General features: G+C 33.2%; 1 protein-coding gene and 1 long non-coding RNA gene across 7 annotated transcripts; one reads left to right on the top strand and one right to left on the bottom strand.

The window, feature by feature from the left end:
- Positions 1-323: 323 nt before the first annotated feature.
- Positions 324-10,432, top strand: LOC148285419 (uncharacterized). 2 transcript variants are annotated; one of them, XM_088225987.1, is made up of 5 exons: positions 324-2,370; positions 2,506-2,560; positions 3,373-3,438; positions 7,555-8,515; positions 10,082-10,432. In XM_088225987.1, the coding sequence occupies exons 1-5, from the start codon at positions 838-840 to the stop codon at positions 10,083-10,085; spliced, it is 2,619 nt and encodes an 872-aa protein (XP_088082113.1). In that variant the 5' UTR covers positions 324-837; the 3' UTR covers positions 10,086-10,432. The 2 variants fall into 2 exon arrangements, with proteins under 2 accessions (XP_088082113.1, XP_088082107.1); XM_088225981.1 differs by having other exon boundaries at positions 7,555-10,432.
- Positions 7,110-15,442, bottom strand: LOC148285418 (uncharacterized). Of its 5 annotated transcripts, none has more exons than XR_015822256.1 (3): positions 15,023-15,406; positions 12,244-12,441; positions 7,110-7,899 (listed from the first exon to the last, which is right to left on the bottom strand). It is a non-coding gene; the product is annotated as an uncharacterized LOC148285418 (long non-coding RNA). The 5 variants fall into 5 exon arrangements; XR_015822252.1 differs by having other exon boundaries at positions 7,764-7,899; positions 12,187-12,441; positions 15,023-15,403; XR_015822257.1 differs by lacking the exon at positions 7,110-7,899 and adding an exon at positions 9,173-11,209 and having other exon boundaries at positions 15,023-15,442.
- Positions 15,443-15,744: the final 302 nt, after the last annotated feature.

Genomic DNA, 15,744 nt, shown 5'->3' with positions numbered 1-15,744 from the left:
TACTGAATTTAAGTAGGTACCTAAGTACTTGTTTATGTTTTAATTCCAAAACATAAAATAAACCATTTTTTTCAAATAAAGAATTCTTTGAGCAAATGTCAAACTCTGCCCAGGGATTTTTTTTTCCTTTATTACGGCCTTCTACACTAGTAATGGTGGTCTTATCATGATTCCTAAATAGTTGTGGCCGTCGCCATTCAGTCATAAATCTCTAGTCTGTGGTATATTCTTTGGTCTATGTATAGTAAATGTAATCTGTGGCAATCTGTGGTTTGTATTTGTATTACGCTCCTTGGCTTTGACTTTAATACTTGTACTATATAATCTGTGTATGTGTGTATCACAGACTACAGATATCTAGATATCTTGTGTGTATATAATCTGTGGCTCTGTCGCTGTCTGATCAATTGTCAAATATTTATTACATTATATATTATTTATTAAACTCAATTCAATTTTCTCTATACAATAAGACTTATGGTAAACATTTGACTTGAAAAAATTTATTGAAACTGAAAGTGCGTCGATATTATTGCAATATTCTCGTGGACCGGTGAAACTCTAAATGAAAGTCCCTTTTGAGTTGCTTTTAATAATTATTTGCTCTATATAAATGACTGGACAAACATGTTGTACTTTAGTTTTCAATACTCAGAATCACTGGTTTTGTATTTGTAACACCCACAGTGGCATTGCACCAGAATTTGTATAAACAGTCTGCAGCTAACAAAACTTACAATTTAATATGTATGTTTTCTGGTATAAATAAAATTATATGGGTAATATTTACCGGTAAGTTAATATAATTTTTATAACCTAAAAACCATTATTGAAGTGATGGCTTCAAGAACCGTTTTTCCCGATGATCCGCCAGATTCTGAAAGCGCGCTACACATTTTTAAAGGATATTTGATAATCGACTCTTATGATAATGACGATGGCAATAAAATCGCAAATGGTAAAGAAATAACTGTATCGCCTGGAAATCGTGAAAATAATAAAGAGGTTAGGGAATCTGATAGTACTGAGGAACTAAAGAAACCCAATGTCAGTGCAGAAGATACAGCGAGTGCAGTGAATACATCAGATGACTGCAATAAAGTACTGGAGAAGTCAGTTGACAGCGATAAACGACCAGATATATCGGATGATTGTGCCAATGAACTAATGAAATCTGATGACAATACTGACAAAGACAAAAAAGCCAATGACAGCACTAAAGAACTAAAGAAATCTAATGAAAGTTCTAAAGAACTAAAGAAATCTAATAACAACGCTAAAGCACTAGAAAAATCTCATAGCCGTGTTAGACCTGTGAACACAGATAATGCTAAAAAGGGAAGCAAACCGTATAATATTTCTCAAAGGCTTGGCACAAGGAGAGATCCAAAAAAAACCATACGCGATATAGAAAGAGATAAATTCAATAAAACTGCCCGAGACATCGTTAAAAAGTTGGAATCTGGATTGGTACCTCCGGGAATGGAAATGGACGTCCCCCTTAAACTGGACACCGGTAATCTCAAGCCCCCCGAGAAATGGGACAGCTTAAATGAACCGCCATTTGACATACACAGGCAGGAACTAAGAGAAAGGCGGGAACAGAAACGAACAACTAGAAATACCGAAGACTCCAAAAGACCGTATGACGCGCAGATAAAAAGAAAAAAAGTTTGGGATAGGCTAGGTGATCCACCTCGACCTCCCAGCCGTGATATGTCACCCGAAAGGAACTACATGACCCCTTTCTTTTTATCAAGACAGAGCCCCGAATTGGTCAGATATCCCGTGAAGCCTAAAGTCCCCGATTTTGGTAACCGGCTATCGAGATTGCCAATACGGTCTCCTCGTAGATATTCAAGATCACCTCGTCGGCTATCAAAGTCACCTCGAAGGGGGTCCAGATCTCCTGGAAGATGGTCCAGATCCCCTAAAAATTTCCTGACCCAGCGCTCCAGAGACAATCACCAAGAGCCTAGCCGTAGGCTATCTCGCAAACGCTCCACAGAGAGGTTCATCGAGGAATTAATCAAGACTTCGGGAATAATGCATGATCATGGGAATCCTTCGTCAGATATAAACACGATGTACTCAAATCCTCCGCTTTGTACACCCTATGATATGTTTCCCGGATTTCCTCTTCCTTTAGATATTCCTCAGTTCCCCGTTAACCAGCCCTTTATGGATACCGCCCTTCCGCCAAATATTTTACCCAACTTGAACAGCGCAAATTCCTTTCCTGTTCCTGACTCACAGTTAAATCCTCCTCCTTTGTTCCATTTTCCTTTTAATCCTCCCATGGAAAGCCAGGTGTTCAACCCATCTCCCCAGCCTGTCCCGATGCCTGTGAAGATGAATCAATTTCGAACTGTAAGTAAATTTTTAATAATATTTTTTAACGCTTTTAAGTAATTATATAATTGTGTATCTTACATTTATTCAATCTTTCAGTATTTCTTCAATGGTTTTTACAGTGAACATCTCTTTTATATATTTTTATTTCAGGAAACAAGTAATAAGCACCCCACTGCATTAAAAATAACAAAGAATCCCTCTGAAGGTATGTAAAAAATTCTACTCTGGTGTCAAATGTGTAAATAAAAAAGGATCAATGATAAAAAATATTCTATGTAATTGTACATTCAGTAGAGATGAGATGAGCCTTCCATCCGATAAGAGTTGAATATTAGGAGAAACAGTTCACAAAAATATGTTTAACTTTATTTCTGTGTTTAGATTAATTGTTGGAATCAAATTTAGTGGTTCAGTGAATAATTATGTAAACTAAGAAAATTGTGCAATTTTACACTTGCAATAACTGTTTCCATTTGTTAATAGACTATAGAACTATGCGAAAAAAAAAAAAAACATTTATGTATCATGTTATCAGTGCTATGATTTTTTAAAGTTTTGTAATTTTTAAATTACTCCACGTATGATGTCACAAGTTATCTTCGGTGAGTTTTGCTGATTGGCGAATTGGTTTACCGTAAACCAGAAATCTATCACAACACTCTCATTGGTTGATTCGGAAGAACTGGTGACGTCGTTCAAAGTAGTTTTTAATTCATACGTTTCAAGAAATTTCGCTGTATAATTTAATGCTCTAATTTACTGCGCTTAAGAAAATATTTTTTATATTCCATTTCCCGTAGCGCTGAACGTTCAAATTAACAAAAAACAAATTTCCATTACCCCGATTGATCTTTCTAAATATCACGTATTTTTGTATATTTGCAGTGAGTGATTATTCTCCTTTATATTTTGTTTCTTAACTTTCTAAAAATGAAAAGATTAAGATGGTAGATAAAATTGCCAAATATTAATGATAATAGCAATATCGTATAATATATTCAACCCTTTTCTTTACAGTACTGAAAGCCGATGATATCACACATAAAGCCATTTCTCTTGTGGACAAGAAATTGAAAGATGAAAGTATGTAATTTTCCCATTTTTCTTACATTTACCACTTGTTTATTAGTAATGAAATACGAGGTACCTAAAAGAAACCGAACTAGTGTTGTGGTGGACGGAGTTTTTGCAATACGGGGTCTTCTGATAGGATCATGTAAAGCTACCTTTTATCTATCAGAATCCCAAATGTCGCTGCTGGAGAACGGAGACAGTTGTTTTGTGTGCTCGTCGTTTTTGCCATGGATGATATCTAGAATTTCAAGTGAAGATTCGAGGATGACAAATTTACTCTCACTCAGTCCTCTTTGTGCGCCAACTTTTGTCCAAAAAAGTACAACCGCTGTGCCCCAACCCCCCCACCCCCCTCACTCCTCTGATCCACCTGATCTAGCCCCCTGCAACTTATTTTTTATTCCTTTTAATGAAAAAATACATGAATGGATAGCGTTTTACCGACGTTGTTGAAGTTGAGAAAAAAACGATAGAGGCGCTGTCAAGCATCATGGAAAAACAATTTTAAAAATGTTTCCAACTGTGAAATAAAAAATTGGACAAGAACTTTAGATCCAATAGAGAGTACTTTAAAAGCTATCAAAGGTTTTTTTAATATATGTATATATTTAAAAAAAATATTAGTTCAGTTTTTTTTGGGTATCGTATGTGTTAACGAAAATGTAAATAAAATAGGATTATTGTTTTTTTAAGTGATTTACATACTTGCACATTCTATTGGATTGATATACACTACCCACTGTATACCCAGGTCTAAGTGAATTTGTGGAAAGGAAAATGAAAATATTATTCCCCATTTTCTCTTATTTATGGTATAGGAGCGTTGACCACAAGATGGTAGCAATTCCACAACCCGACCATACATAACCTACACGGGTCACTTGAGTAGACAGGAGAGCTGACCTATACGGTATGGGAGCGTCGACCGCAGGACAGCAATACGACAACCAGACCATGCGTAACCTCCTACAGGGGTCATTTGAGTAGACCGAATGGCTGACCTAAACACTGGTCATGCAGAGAAGCAATATTCCCACTGTGTAGCGGATAACACACAGAAGGACGTTTACTCTTAATAAGGAAATCGGGTGACCAATTTAGAGCAGGCTCTGAAGAACATCAACTTCTTCCCGACCGTAGAGACGTCAAGAATAAAAACACGACCTAGAATAGGGCGGTGGAGCGGTCACATTCAGTTCTTGCCCTGACTCGTGCTGCATTTCTGTATTATATGTGCGTCATTCTCGTTTTTTTATTTTTTTCATTTACACGGAGAACATTACAGAGTATCCAATTCATTCTCAATACATCACTAAATATACATTACAGATTGATTAAATAGAATATTTTTTTAAAAGTCACATAAAATGAACATGCATATTACAATTTGGAAATTGCCTTCCTAAGAAAAATCCCACTGTCATGAAATATATCGACATCTGAGGCAATACGACTAAATAACACAATAGCTCTACCTACCGGCATAACCATTGGGAGGTTGGTTCTGCATCGTGGTAGGTAGAACAACCTGTGTTGCCTTTGTCACAGATAGTTATCAGGGACAAATAGACCTAATTCATTCAGAATATCTCAATTATGTATGCGAACACCAATCAGTTGAAAAATGTTAACACCCAAACGAATATCCCTTCTTCTCAACAATGATTGGTAGCCCAGCATTCCTAGTAAGAAGTTGGTCAGGAAAAGCCACAGGTAATATCCATACTCCCTGAGATACAGATAATGCAGAATTTTTTTCTGCACCCTCTATCATTAAAAAATATGTGGTTTCATTTGGTGACCAAATTATGGAACTGAACTCCGAGCGACTTCTTACCAAGAAATTATACAATGTTTTCAGAACTTGAATATTTGAAAAAATCTTGGCATTTCTTAGAACAAATCCAAACATTTTAAGGGAGTTACTACATAATGATATTATATGTAGATGAAATGATAACTTAGCGTCAAACAACACCCTGAGATCCCTGGACGTCGACGCTCATTCAAGCTTTACTCCATCGATGATATAACAGAAATAAATTGTTTTGGAAGCTCTTGTGTATAACATGACAAAACATTTAGAGATCTTCTGTCTTCTCCAACTGGTGTATGTTAGATTTTGTATTGGTGTTAATGTTAGATTTTGTACTGATTTTTAAATGTTGTTACTGGCACTCACACGTAGTATTATTGTTACATAGAGTGCGCTAGGAAATGGGAAGGCCGGGTAGGTAGGTATAGATTTGGTCCGAACAACAGATAATGAAGACAATCTACTGTCTACAAAGACCTGTCTTTGTCGTATTGTTAACTCAAAACAAGATCTGGACTTTTTTGGTTTAAGTTTACAACGATTTAAACGAGCACTAAATAAATAGTCCAGAAGTCTTGTCTTGATGTCCCTTATGTTTGTCAATGCTTCTTTTCTTTTTTTTAAATGTTTTAAACTATTCTTTAATTATAATATTTAAACCCTATAAATTGTATACATGGACAATGTCCGTTGATAAATAAATCTAAATAGTGAACGTTAATAAAATGTTACGAGTCTCGTCATTAGGGGTACACTGGATCCTATAAAGGTAAAGCACCTATCACAGCTATTGAGAAACCAACATGTTTTCTTCCCTCGGCCAAAAGCTCTCAGCAACTACAGTTTCTACCACATCAGCACCTAAGTCTCCTTATAACACAAATGTAAAAAAAGCCATCTGATTCTGAAATGAGAAGACCTACATACTAGTATCAAAGCTTAATGCTGCAATTATTTTTAACAAACATTCTATGAACAGTTAGCTCGCCAATGACAATGTTCGAAAGACCTACTTTAAGAAGTATTTAAATAAATATCTTATTTATGCTTTTATTTAGTCAAATGTTTGTATGTTTTTCAAAATTTGTATGAAGTAATTTTTGAATTCTGATTATTGAAACATCCGGGAACCTTTGTACATTAAATATTGAACAAATATAATTTTGTTGTACATCTAGTTTTAAAAACGAAATTTTTCTTTACACGTGAGTTATATTTTAATATTTTACGAATCTGTTGGGCTAAATATTGCTTCTTTCTTGACGTAGCTTGAAAGTTCCAATGCATATAGGGTTACTATTTCAAAATGAAGGTATGCTTATACAGGGTGCCTAAAATGCCTGATTTTTCAGAGAAATTCTGATAGATTCATTATCTTCCACTCTAACTCCGGAGGGGTAGGGGGGAGTGACCAGCATACCCAGCCTGAGGGTAGCTTATATTTTGTTGAAAAGTTTTACCGCACAAGGATAACAGCAACACGCCGGGGCGAAATTGATCATACGCTAAGAACTCGCACGAAAATTTAAAAATGCCTGTCTCGGAACAATACCGGCCGCACGCCTGTCTAGACTTTTAAATGCCTGTCAAATGCGGCAAATGCTTGCCGTACGGTAACCCTAAGTGCGTATCAATTTGAGAAATTAAGTAAAAGAAATACCGCAAACTTTTTTAATTTGAGTTACTTATTGCATCAATGTGTGTTGCCATGGGCGGTTTACATGTTGATAGACAAAACTCATATTTAACACCCTTTTTATTAACTGGGCGGGTTGGGTTGCCCAGCTAATAAAAAATAACGTTTTTATTTGTATTTAGGAAAACACTAGTACGTATTTTTTTAATAATTATTAAAAATTATATCATGTGGAAATATTTATATTTCTATTTTTAATTTGAAAATATTGATAGTCGTTGACACTTTGGATACATAAACATAAATTATCTGAAATATTGGCATTGAATTATTTTGTACTTTAAAAATGTGCATTGTATACTGAATTATTTAAATGCTACTGAGGAAATACAGTTTTTACATTTGTTTTAGTCCAGTGGAGTGTAGTTTAGTGTGTTATACTAAATGTGAAGTGTTTATGTACTGTTTTATTTATTTATATAATACTATTATTTTCTCAAATTGTTTCGAAGGCATATTGTAAAAGGTTTTTTATTATTCTTGGTATTGACAATAATTTTTCTCAACCTCTGAAGTTTTATGTTTTTTTAATTATTTGTATTTTTTCTTTCAAAATATATTTTCATTTAATTTTCGGTATATATTTTTAAAAAATTAACTCGTTGTATTGCAGTCATCAATCGTTGCAAGAATGCAGTTGAAAAATTGGAGACTCTTCATTTTCCGAACCGTTTATTTGTCCCGCCAAGTAAACACGAAACTTTCGATGACGGTTTTTCTACTAAAACATCTCCGTTGCGACGACAAATGCCGCCATCATTCAACTTCACTTCCAAACCCAACAACACTGGCGCCGTCATGTTACCCAGCATTATCTCCACCATCGGCTTAGATGAAGCTCTTTCTTTACCTGAGATGTATCTGCCCCATTCTAGCATGGGGACAGTGATGAAAAGCGTTTCCGTTCAAACTGATTTGTTCTCTTGCGACTCTTGCTTCCTTCGTAATGTAAATCCATCTAAAACCAAAAGCACAATGACATTTCGAACTAGGACCACTTCAGTTCTTACCCAAGTTTCTAACAAAGATCTCTCGGATTCGAAAATGGTGTTTACGCCCCATCAGAGTGTATCATCTACGCAAGACCTCATGCACATGACGCCGGCGCAGATTTTAGTTGCTGAATTGACTGCTAAAGCCAGGAATCTTCAACGATCTACTGTGGAAGCTATTCACCGAGCCAGACAGGACACATCCTCAAGCCAAACCGGAAACAATTCAGCACAGCCAACATATCCGAAGAAAGACAGCGTGCTTCCCAAAGAGTGTAAAGATTCATCGCGGCGTAAAGAAAGTCGTGGTCGGCGTGAAGAAAAAGATTCATCAAATCGGGATGATTCTAGGCAGGGATCAAGGCACATTTCCAGGGTTGAGCGTAATTCAGAACGTCCCAGAATACGTCATGATTCCAGGCATAGTCCAGTGCCCAAGTCAAGTCTTCAGTCCGGAACAAGTTTTCCACAAGGACAATCACAACTTTCCAAAGAATATGAAGAATTTTTGAAAAAGTTAAACAATGAAAAACATAATGCAGTTAACCATGGCCCCTTCGATTCATATGGAAGAACTAACAGGTATTAACGCCTATAATTTCTTTTCCACAAAGATTCATGTAATAATATACTAGTATGTAATGTATTTCAAATGCACTATCCTTTTTTTCAACAACATGAGTTTTTGTTATTTCATTATGAGTTTAAATAATTTTAATTTTCACATTTGCTCTACTTACTAAATAAAGCTTTTTAAAATTTAATTACTCAATAATATTACCAACATATAAGTAAAATGTTTTTTAATAATAAATACTTTGTTAAAGAAACTGCAAGAACAAAAAAATGTCTTATAATTTTGTCATGAAGTTTCTCATATTTTACCAGAACTTTTTCATCGACTATTAAATGTATTTGTATTATTATTTTTTTATCTTTCTTAATTTTGGGATTTTCCATGATATTTTGGTATCTGGCCATTTTGGTAATAAATTGTATTGCTTGCAGTTTTTATAAATGTTGTGTATCCGAGCCTCTGCTACTGTATTAAATCATTAGTATAAATTCATACTAAATTAAATTAAAAAATACAAATGAAGAATGTACGATTTCATTACGAACATGATTATGTTCATGGCATTACATATCATTGTATATAATTTTATATGTTATAATAATATTAAAGGGGATGATTAGTATAGAATTTTTTTTATTGCCTGTGAATTAATGTTAGATTTTGGTAATAATAAACAATCTCTTTATAACAATATACACTTTCAAGTTATTTTTTTGTTAGCATTTTATAAACACATTTCACTTTTAAAAGTGTCTGTTTATGTGTAGCAAACTCAAATGCCTTTAGTGATTGATCAAACCTTTGACTGCTCAATTATTTACTTATAATTTTATCAAGTTAATGAGCATACGTATATGATAATTTCATTTTTATTCCTGTCGAAATGTGGCTCATTAAGGTAAATTAACCATCAATAATCTTCAGTAAGTCTCCTTGTCGGTAAAACCTAATTGTATATGAGATATTGAACTCCTTAATAAATTGTCTTGTAAATAAGTTGTAAATGCCCATATCTTTAGACCGTACAAGTTTTTTTAGACAATTATAAAATTTTCTAAAAAATACAATTATACCGGAGAGGGCAAAAAATTTTGAGAAGGGAATATGGAAGTCTAGGCATTTACAGGGCTTATGATATGTCATCGGCTGGTTTAAGTGGCCACTATAATAAATGTAAAAACATATGTAAAATTTCGACATTTTAAATTAAGTACTTGAACTACTGTTTTGAAACCACAGTGCTTTGCTAAATTGTTTTCATTCAAGTTTGCGCATGTATATTTTTTTAAATTAAACAAAACCTTGTACTTTGTTTACTTGACAAGGGTGTGGGATTGGATGAAAATTTAATTGCCGAACAAAATGAAATGCATCAAGTAATTATATTTTTCTCTTAATAGGTAATAAATTCATGAATAAATTATAAATAACTTTTTTTTTATTAGTTGGAACTAACCAAACAAAAATGTGATTCACATTGTTTTATTTAAGATGCGGTTGTAGTATAACTCATCTTTAAAAGTGAAAAAAATATTAATTTATTAAAGTGGGCATATTTTTTTTTGTTTTAGGTAAAAAGTTGACAAAAAATCTAACAGTTTGCATAAGATATTGATTTATCATTGGACATTTCACATCAATTCTTAAGGATATGATTAATTTCTTAATTCGCATTTCAGTTCAGATTAAATGTATTGGTAGTTTTTCAAAAATATCATCTGATAATGGAGCATAAATTATTTTGTTACCTGCAACGACCCACTTCAAAAATGGAATTTGGTACGAAGTTTTACTGGTGTAAAAGTTTATTGTGGAGTGCTTATTAATTATTCTTATGTTATGGTGATTGTGGTTATGTTTAAATTTGTATAAACATAAACACAGATTAAATGTTATTTTAATTCATTAAAAGTTGGCAGAATTGTTTTGTATTTATTTAATTTCCCAATCCATTTTCACTGCGGTAGTCTTTTTTTTAATCAGTCTAATGTAGTTTAGCTTAACCGGACAAGCTTGCGTATTTACTCTTTGGAAATCGTAAAAAGCGCTAAAAGAGATGTGAAGGCACATTAAAATTTATACAAATGATATTGAAGTATTTTTTTATGGCTTCTATAAATTAATTCATTCCCAAAAGCTAATATACATCTTGTGCACCTATAACTTCCTTAGAGAAATAAGCTTTAGGAATTAATTGTTTATTTCTATGATTTTTATTAATAATTGTAATATTGAATTTATATTTGAAACACGAACATTGATGTTATTCATGGAAACAAAGTTTATTTTAATTGTAATATTGTTTAGAAAAATAATTGTATTCTCTAAAATATTTTCAAAAGTTCAATGCTGTGTTAGTGATAGTGATGAAATATATGGTGTTTATTAATTTAATAATTGTAAATCATACATGGATCTGAAGTAAGCTGCCATTCTACAATCCTGGAAATACTTGGCTTTCTTCCATTGGCTGGATTTTTATGCTGTTCATCTCAACATATGTGCTCGAAAGATATGAAATACTAATCAGTGCCCATTGTTTTGTCAAAATAATATTTTTAATGTATTCTGAATTGACTTTTCAAAATATTTTTATTCAAATAAACTCTTATTTAGTCTTAAAGAAAGACCGTGGCATTTCTATCCTTTTATTACCCTAGGTACACCCGAAGAATTGCATAAGGTGAAGAATATCAAATCTGAAATGAATGTTCTTCATGGTTCTGCAATACCGTTATACCTAATGGGCACAAGGCAGAAAAGGTAGTATTCCAATTTAACCATATTCCCAAAAGAAACGATAGTTGCAAAATCAAATAATTATGTCACATGAAATTGTAGCCATGGCTCTTTTTTATTATTTTTCCTAGAAAAAATATGTTTGGCTATTTTTATTTTTTTTACACCACAGGCCAGGAGGCCCAACTACAGTCTTGAATTACAGCACAACACAACACAACCAGGCTTGATGAAATACACATTTATTTTTTGTACTTTCACTGGCAATCAAAACCGGAATCTTCTGTGGGTGAGTCAAATGTAGCCATTGCTTGAGAAAAATAACATTTAATTTTTCCGGGAATTGAACCTGAAACCTGTATGTGAGTCAAGTATCTTGGCCACTACGCCACTGAGGCCGCCAAATAACGATAAAACCAGAATAAAATAATGTTTTATGTGTATTTATATATAATTAGTATTATAGTTTGTATATATTAAATTAAGAAATAGATCCCGTTCCGCATGAAGAATTTGCCTTCAATTGTTTTTTTTGGTAGTTGCAGTATAATTGACCTTGCTTATAATGTACAAGATGTCTATTTCGTATGTGGTTTTCTTTGCTGGCCATCTATATCTGATTAGTGCTGGAAAAGGGGAAGAATTCGGCTGTGAACCTTTATAGGAACTTCTCCGCGTTTGCTTAATGAAGAGGATACCACAGAAAACTTATTAAACTGATGCCGGACTATTAATGGACATCAATCGGCCAGCTGTTTCACTTGAAGAGATCACTGCATTTTGTGTCCTGTTATCATTATTACCTCTACTATTCTAACCATGTAAGATACTACCTCTTATGATAAGTCATTATAACATATTATTTATGCTTAAAGTATTAACTTTGTGGTCAAACATTTTAACAAATGTTAGTAAATATTAGTATACAACCACTTACCAAGTAACATTAGTTCAATATAACTTATTATGGAACGGATGTGCCATATATCCTCACCATAGATTCTGCATTGCGCCTCCAGATTATGTATTTGGCGATGAAAAGGGAGAAATACATCAACAAGTTAGGAATATCTTGAGAGGTTTCGTCATCACATGGACAGCTATCTATCTCGAAAAGTTTTAAATGGTGCAGTTGGCTCATAAACCCGTCGCAAGGATTTGTTTGAGTTCAAAGCTCATACGCTGCTTTCTCCTGAAATCAAAGGCATCAAAAATAAATGGATAGAACATTTTAGTTGTTGTCCTGTGGTTTTGTTTAAATGATGTTCAGTGCAGAGTCCTGCCTCTACTTTTTCTTTTAGCAAAACTAAGGGAAAACCCAACAAAATCGGGAGCTGTTCTTTTGAGCTTAATGGCAATGCAGCTATTGAAGTACGTAAAAAGCTAATGATTTGAATACGGGTAACCCTCATTGATCGCAGAGGATACATTCTGGACATGGCCGCAATAGTCAAAATTTCACGATCGACGGGATTTTTTACGGAACTATATCGGATATTTTACAGCTGATTCTCCATCTGCACTAGCCGCTTCGCCTTTTTAAGACAATGCATGATGGTCATTGTTCAATCCGAGCAAACCAACCTTTGCTTGCTTTAAAAACTTCTCCATTTTGAGATTTTAAATGATCCTAACAATTTTTCACAATTGATCGCACTGTAGACTCAGGCAATTTGAAATCCCTACGTACAACTGCAAATTTATTACCATTTTCATTCATTCAGATTATTCTTAGTTTCTTTTCTAAACTACATTGCGAAAAATATTGCATTACAACAAATCTGCACTCGCCGGTGTCGCGATCAACGGGGGGTTACATGTACATAATTACTGTCTTTCAGCTTGATCTATATTCCTCGGATCTCTTAAATACTTGGCATAAAATCATAATCCACGAATATCTTTAATATGATGACTATATAACATAACTGTAAAAATGTTATTTTGAATAACGTTTCGAACTCCTTCAGTGAAAGACCCTGTTTAATCAACACCTACTACTATTTCAGTGCCAAGAGAGATTTTCGTCTTAGCTCTAAGCGAAAATGCATGAATTTGAATTTTGTGTGAAAATTAACTAAATTACTTTTTCATTAATTGTTTTGGTCAATTCGCAAATAAATTATCAATGCATGACCACTTGTTGGATTGATGGTTTTAGATTATTAACAGTGTGGTGGAGATTAAAAAAAAACATTCAATCTTTTGCTCACAATTAAAAATAAAAATGAATTATTTTCTTTTGTAGGTATATGAAGCTCAATTTGTGTAGGTGAAGTGTTGTTTCAAAATAATAAAACCATAATTTTGTTACTAGTATGTATTTTTTAATGTGCCAATAAATAGTTTTTTCTATCAATGTTTATTTTAATGAATTTTCCCGTAAGTACATATTTATATAATAATAATTATAAACTGTGGGTGAGGATGGATCGTGTTCCTGTGGAGGTATTGCAGGTGGCTCGAACTTTGCTCTGTTTACTACCATCTACAATTTAATTATCATTTTCAATTCTTGTTATTTACAACTAGTAGAAAATATAAATCCTTCAACTAGTTGGATAACCTCTAAAATGGAATATGGAAATCTTGCCATTTGTATAGCCTGTGACCTGGGATTGGCTATTTTAAGTGATCACTGTATACCCTGAGTATTATTTACAATTCTGCCTATATCTGATCATCCATATTTCTTTTATGTTGATCTTTATTAGGTTCATCTTTGAAATATCTTGACAATCTCTATTTTAATTTTTATATTCGTATTTGTGTGTTAAAAATATATCAGCGTGTTTTAATTGCTACATACTTCTGCTATAATTCTTTAAATGCAGATAATTTTTTATACATAATATAAACATAAATAATTTTATTTTATAACTCTAAAAACTATACTGTAATGCGTTAAAATGGGTATATTTTAATTTTGTGTATAATTTCAGGGATGAACATTATTTTTTTAAACAGTTTTTTTTATTTTTCTAACTAAATCTTCATGCAAGGTCCTCAATTCAGCTAACCCCGTTTAGCTGATATGTAAGTTGGCAAAGATTTTACATAGTTTAGAGTAAGCGTTAGGGTGACTAATTTAATAATATAAAAATAATTTTGTTATGTTCTTAACTGTTTTATTAAAATTTGCAGGAAATACAACTAACTTAACTTCACATGACACATCAAAACATTGCTGTGTGGGTATTACACAGACCATTGCCTCTTGGGGTATTTTCTTAATAATAAGGTTATATACAATAAAACAATCATTGGGGCTATACTAATCATGTCATATTTCTTCTCGCAGTAGTGTTGAGTAGATGTCCTTTTTTTTTACCTGAAATGCCCACCTTGGCCCCTTTTACATAATAATTATGGCTGATCGTTTGATCAGTTGAAATAAATGATAAAATATACCATTAAATAATGTGATGTGTGGTTTATTCAGCCAACATTCAATCTGACTAATTGTTGATTGGCCCTTTTACAATACGGAGCCATTTTGTGATTTGGCTAGCCAATATGTATTCCGGTTAAAATGATAATCGGGCTGTAACATACATATTATATAGCAAGTACAGTACTGCCGTTCCAAGTAAGGCAGTAACCAACATGTAAAGTTTTGAGGTTTTATATATTTAGTATTTTTTGCCGTATATTTATCAAAATGTATTTTTTTTACATTTTAGATGTATTTACTACACCAAGTTGTTAAGAAAAATTACAATTATTTATCAGATGGCATTAAAAAACACACTTAAATTTTTGCTAGGTACTACCTTTTTATTTGGAACGACTGAGTATGGAAAGGCATCCGAATTGTAGTCTGCAATACTTTAATGGTAATGAAACATGGATGTCCAACTTCAGAAATTTCAGACAACATCAACAATATTACCAATAGTGAATAATAAACATGTAGGACGGCTGAGAGTTTTAAATGAAGTCTTAAAAAAGTCTGTTATCTGCTTATGTTTTTCCAACTTCATTTCAAATGTGTGGTATCTTAGTCAAAGTAGAAATATAACTTTGTGGCTATCAAATTCGTTATATTCAGCCAAAGCAGTAATCAATGCTCCCACCGCTTCTGAAGATGAAATGCCCCTGCCCCATCCATCCGGATTACCACGATCATCAGAGAAGCAAGGTCTGGATTAGCGAGGCCCTACTATAGTATTAAAAAATAAATAGTCAATAAATAAAGGAATAAAACAGAGTATATAGATGGTCAGAATAATCACATAAAGCCACAAAGAAGAAGCTGCACCATGTCACAAAATTGATGCATTGCAATCTAGAACCATCACTGATACCGTCTTGCTCCACAAAATAATCAATATCAACTTGGATTGCCTTCAACTCCTTGAGAAAATTAAAATTATCTCTTGACATACAACTCGGCTTCAACAGATGTTTCATGTTGGTATATCAAGCACAAATAATAATAAGAATGCATGTTTATCCAGAATCCTAAATTTCTTTAACAATATTTTTTCTGAAA

The sequence above is a fragment of the Micrasema longulum genome, unplaced genomic scaffold (assembly GCF_059751315.1).
Source record: "Micrasema longulum isolate JH-2025_06_02 unplaced genomic scaffold, ASM5975131v1 h1tg000037l, whole genome shotgun sequence".
NCBI classification, from domain to species: domain Eukaryota; kingdom Metazoa; phylum Arthropoda; class Insecta; order Trichoptera; family Brachycentridae; genus Micrasema; species Micrasema longulum.
The sequence above is the reverse complement of the archived record's forward strand: the minus strand, read 5'-3'. Positions and strand labels throughout refer to the sequence as shown.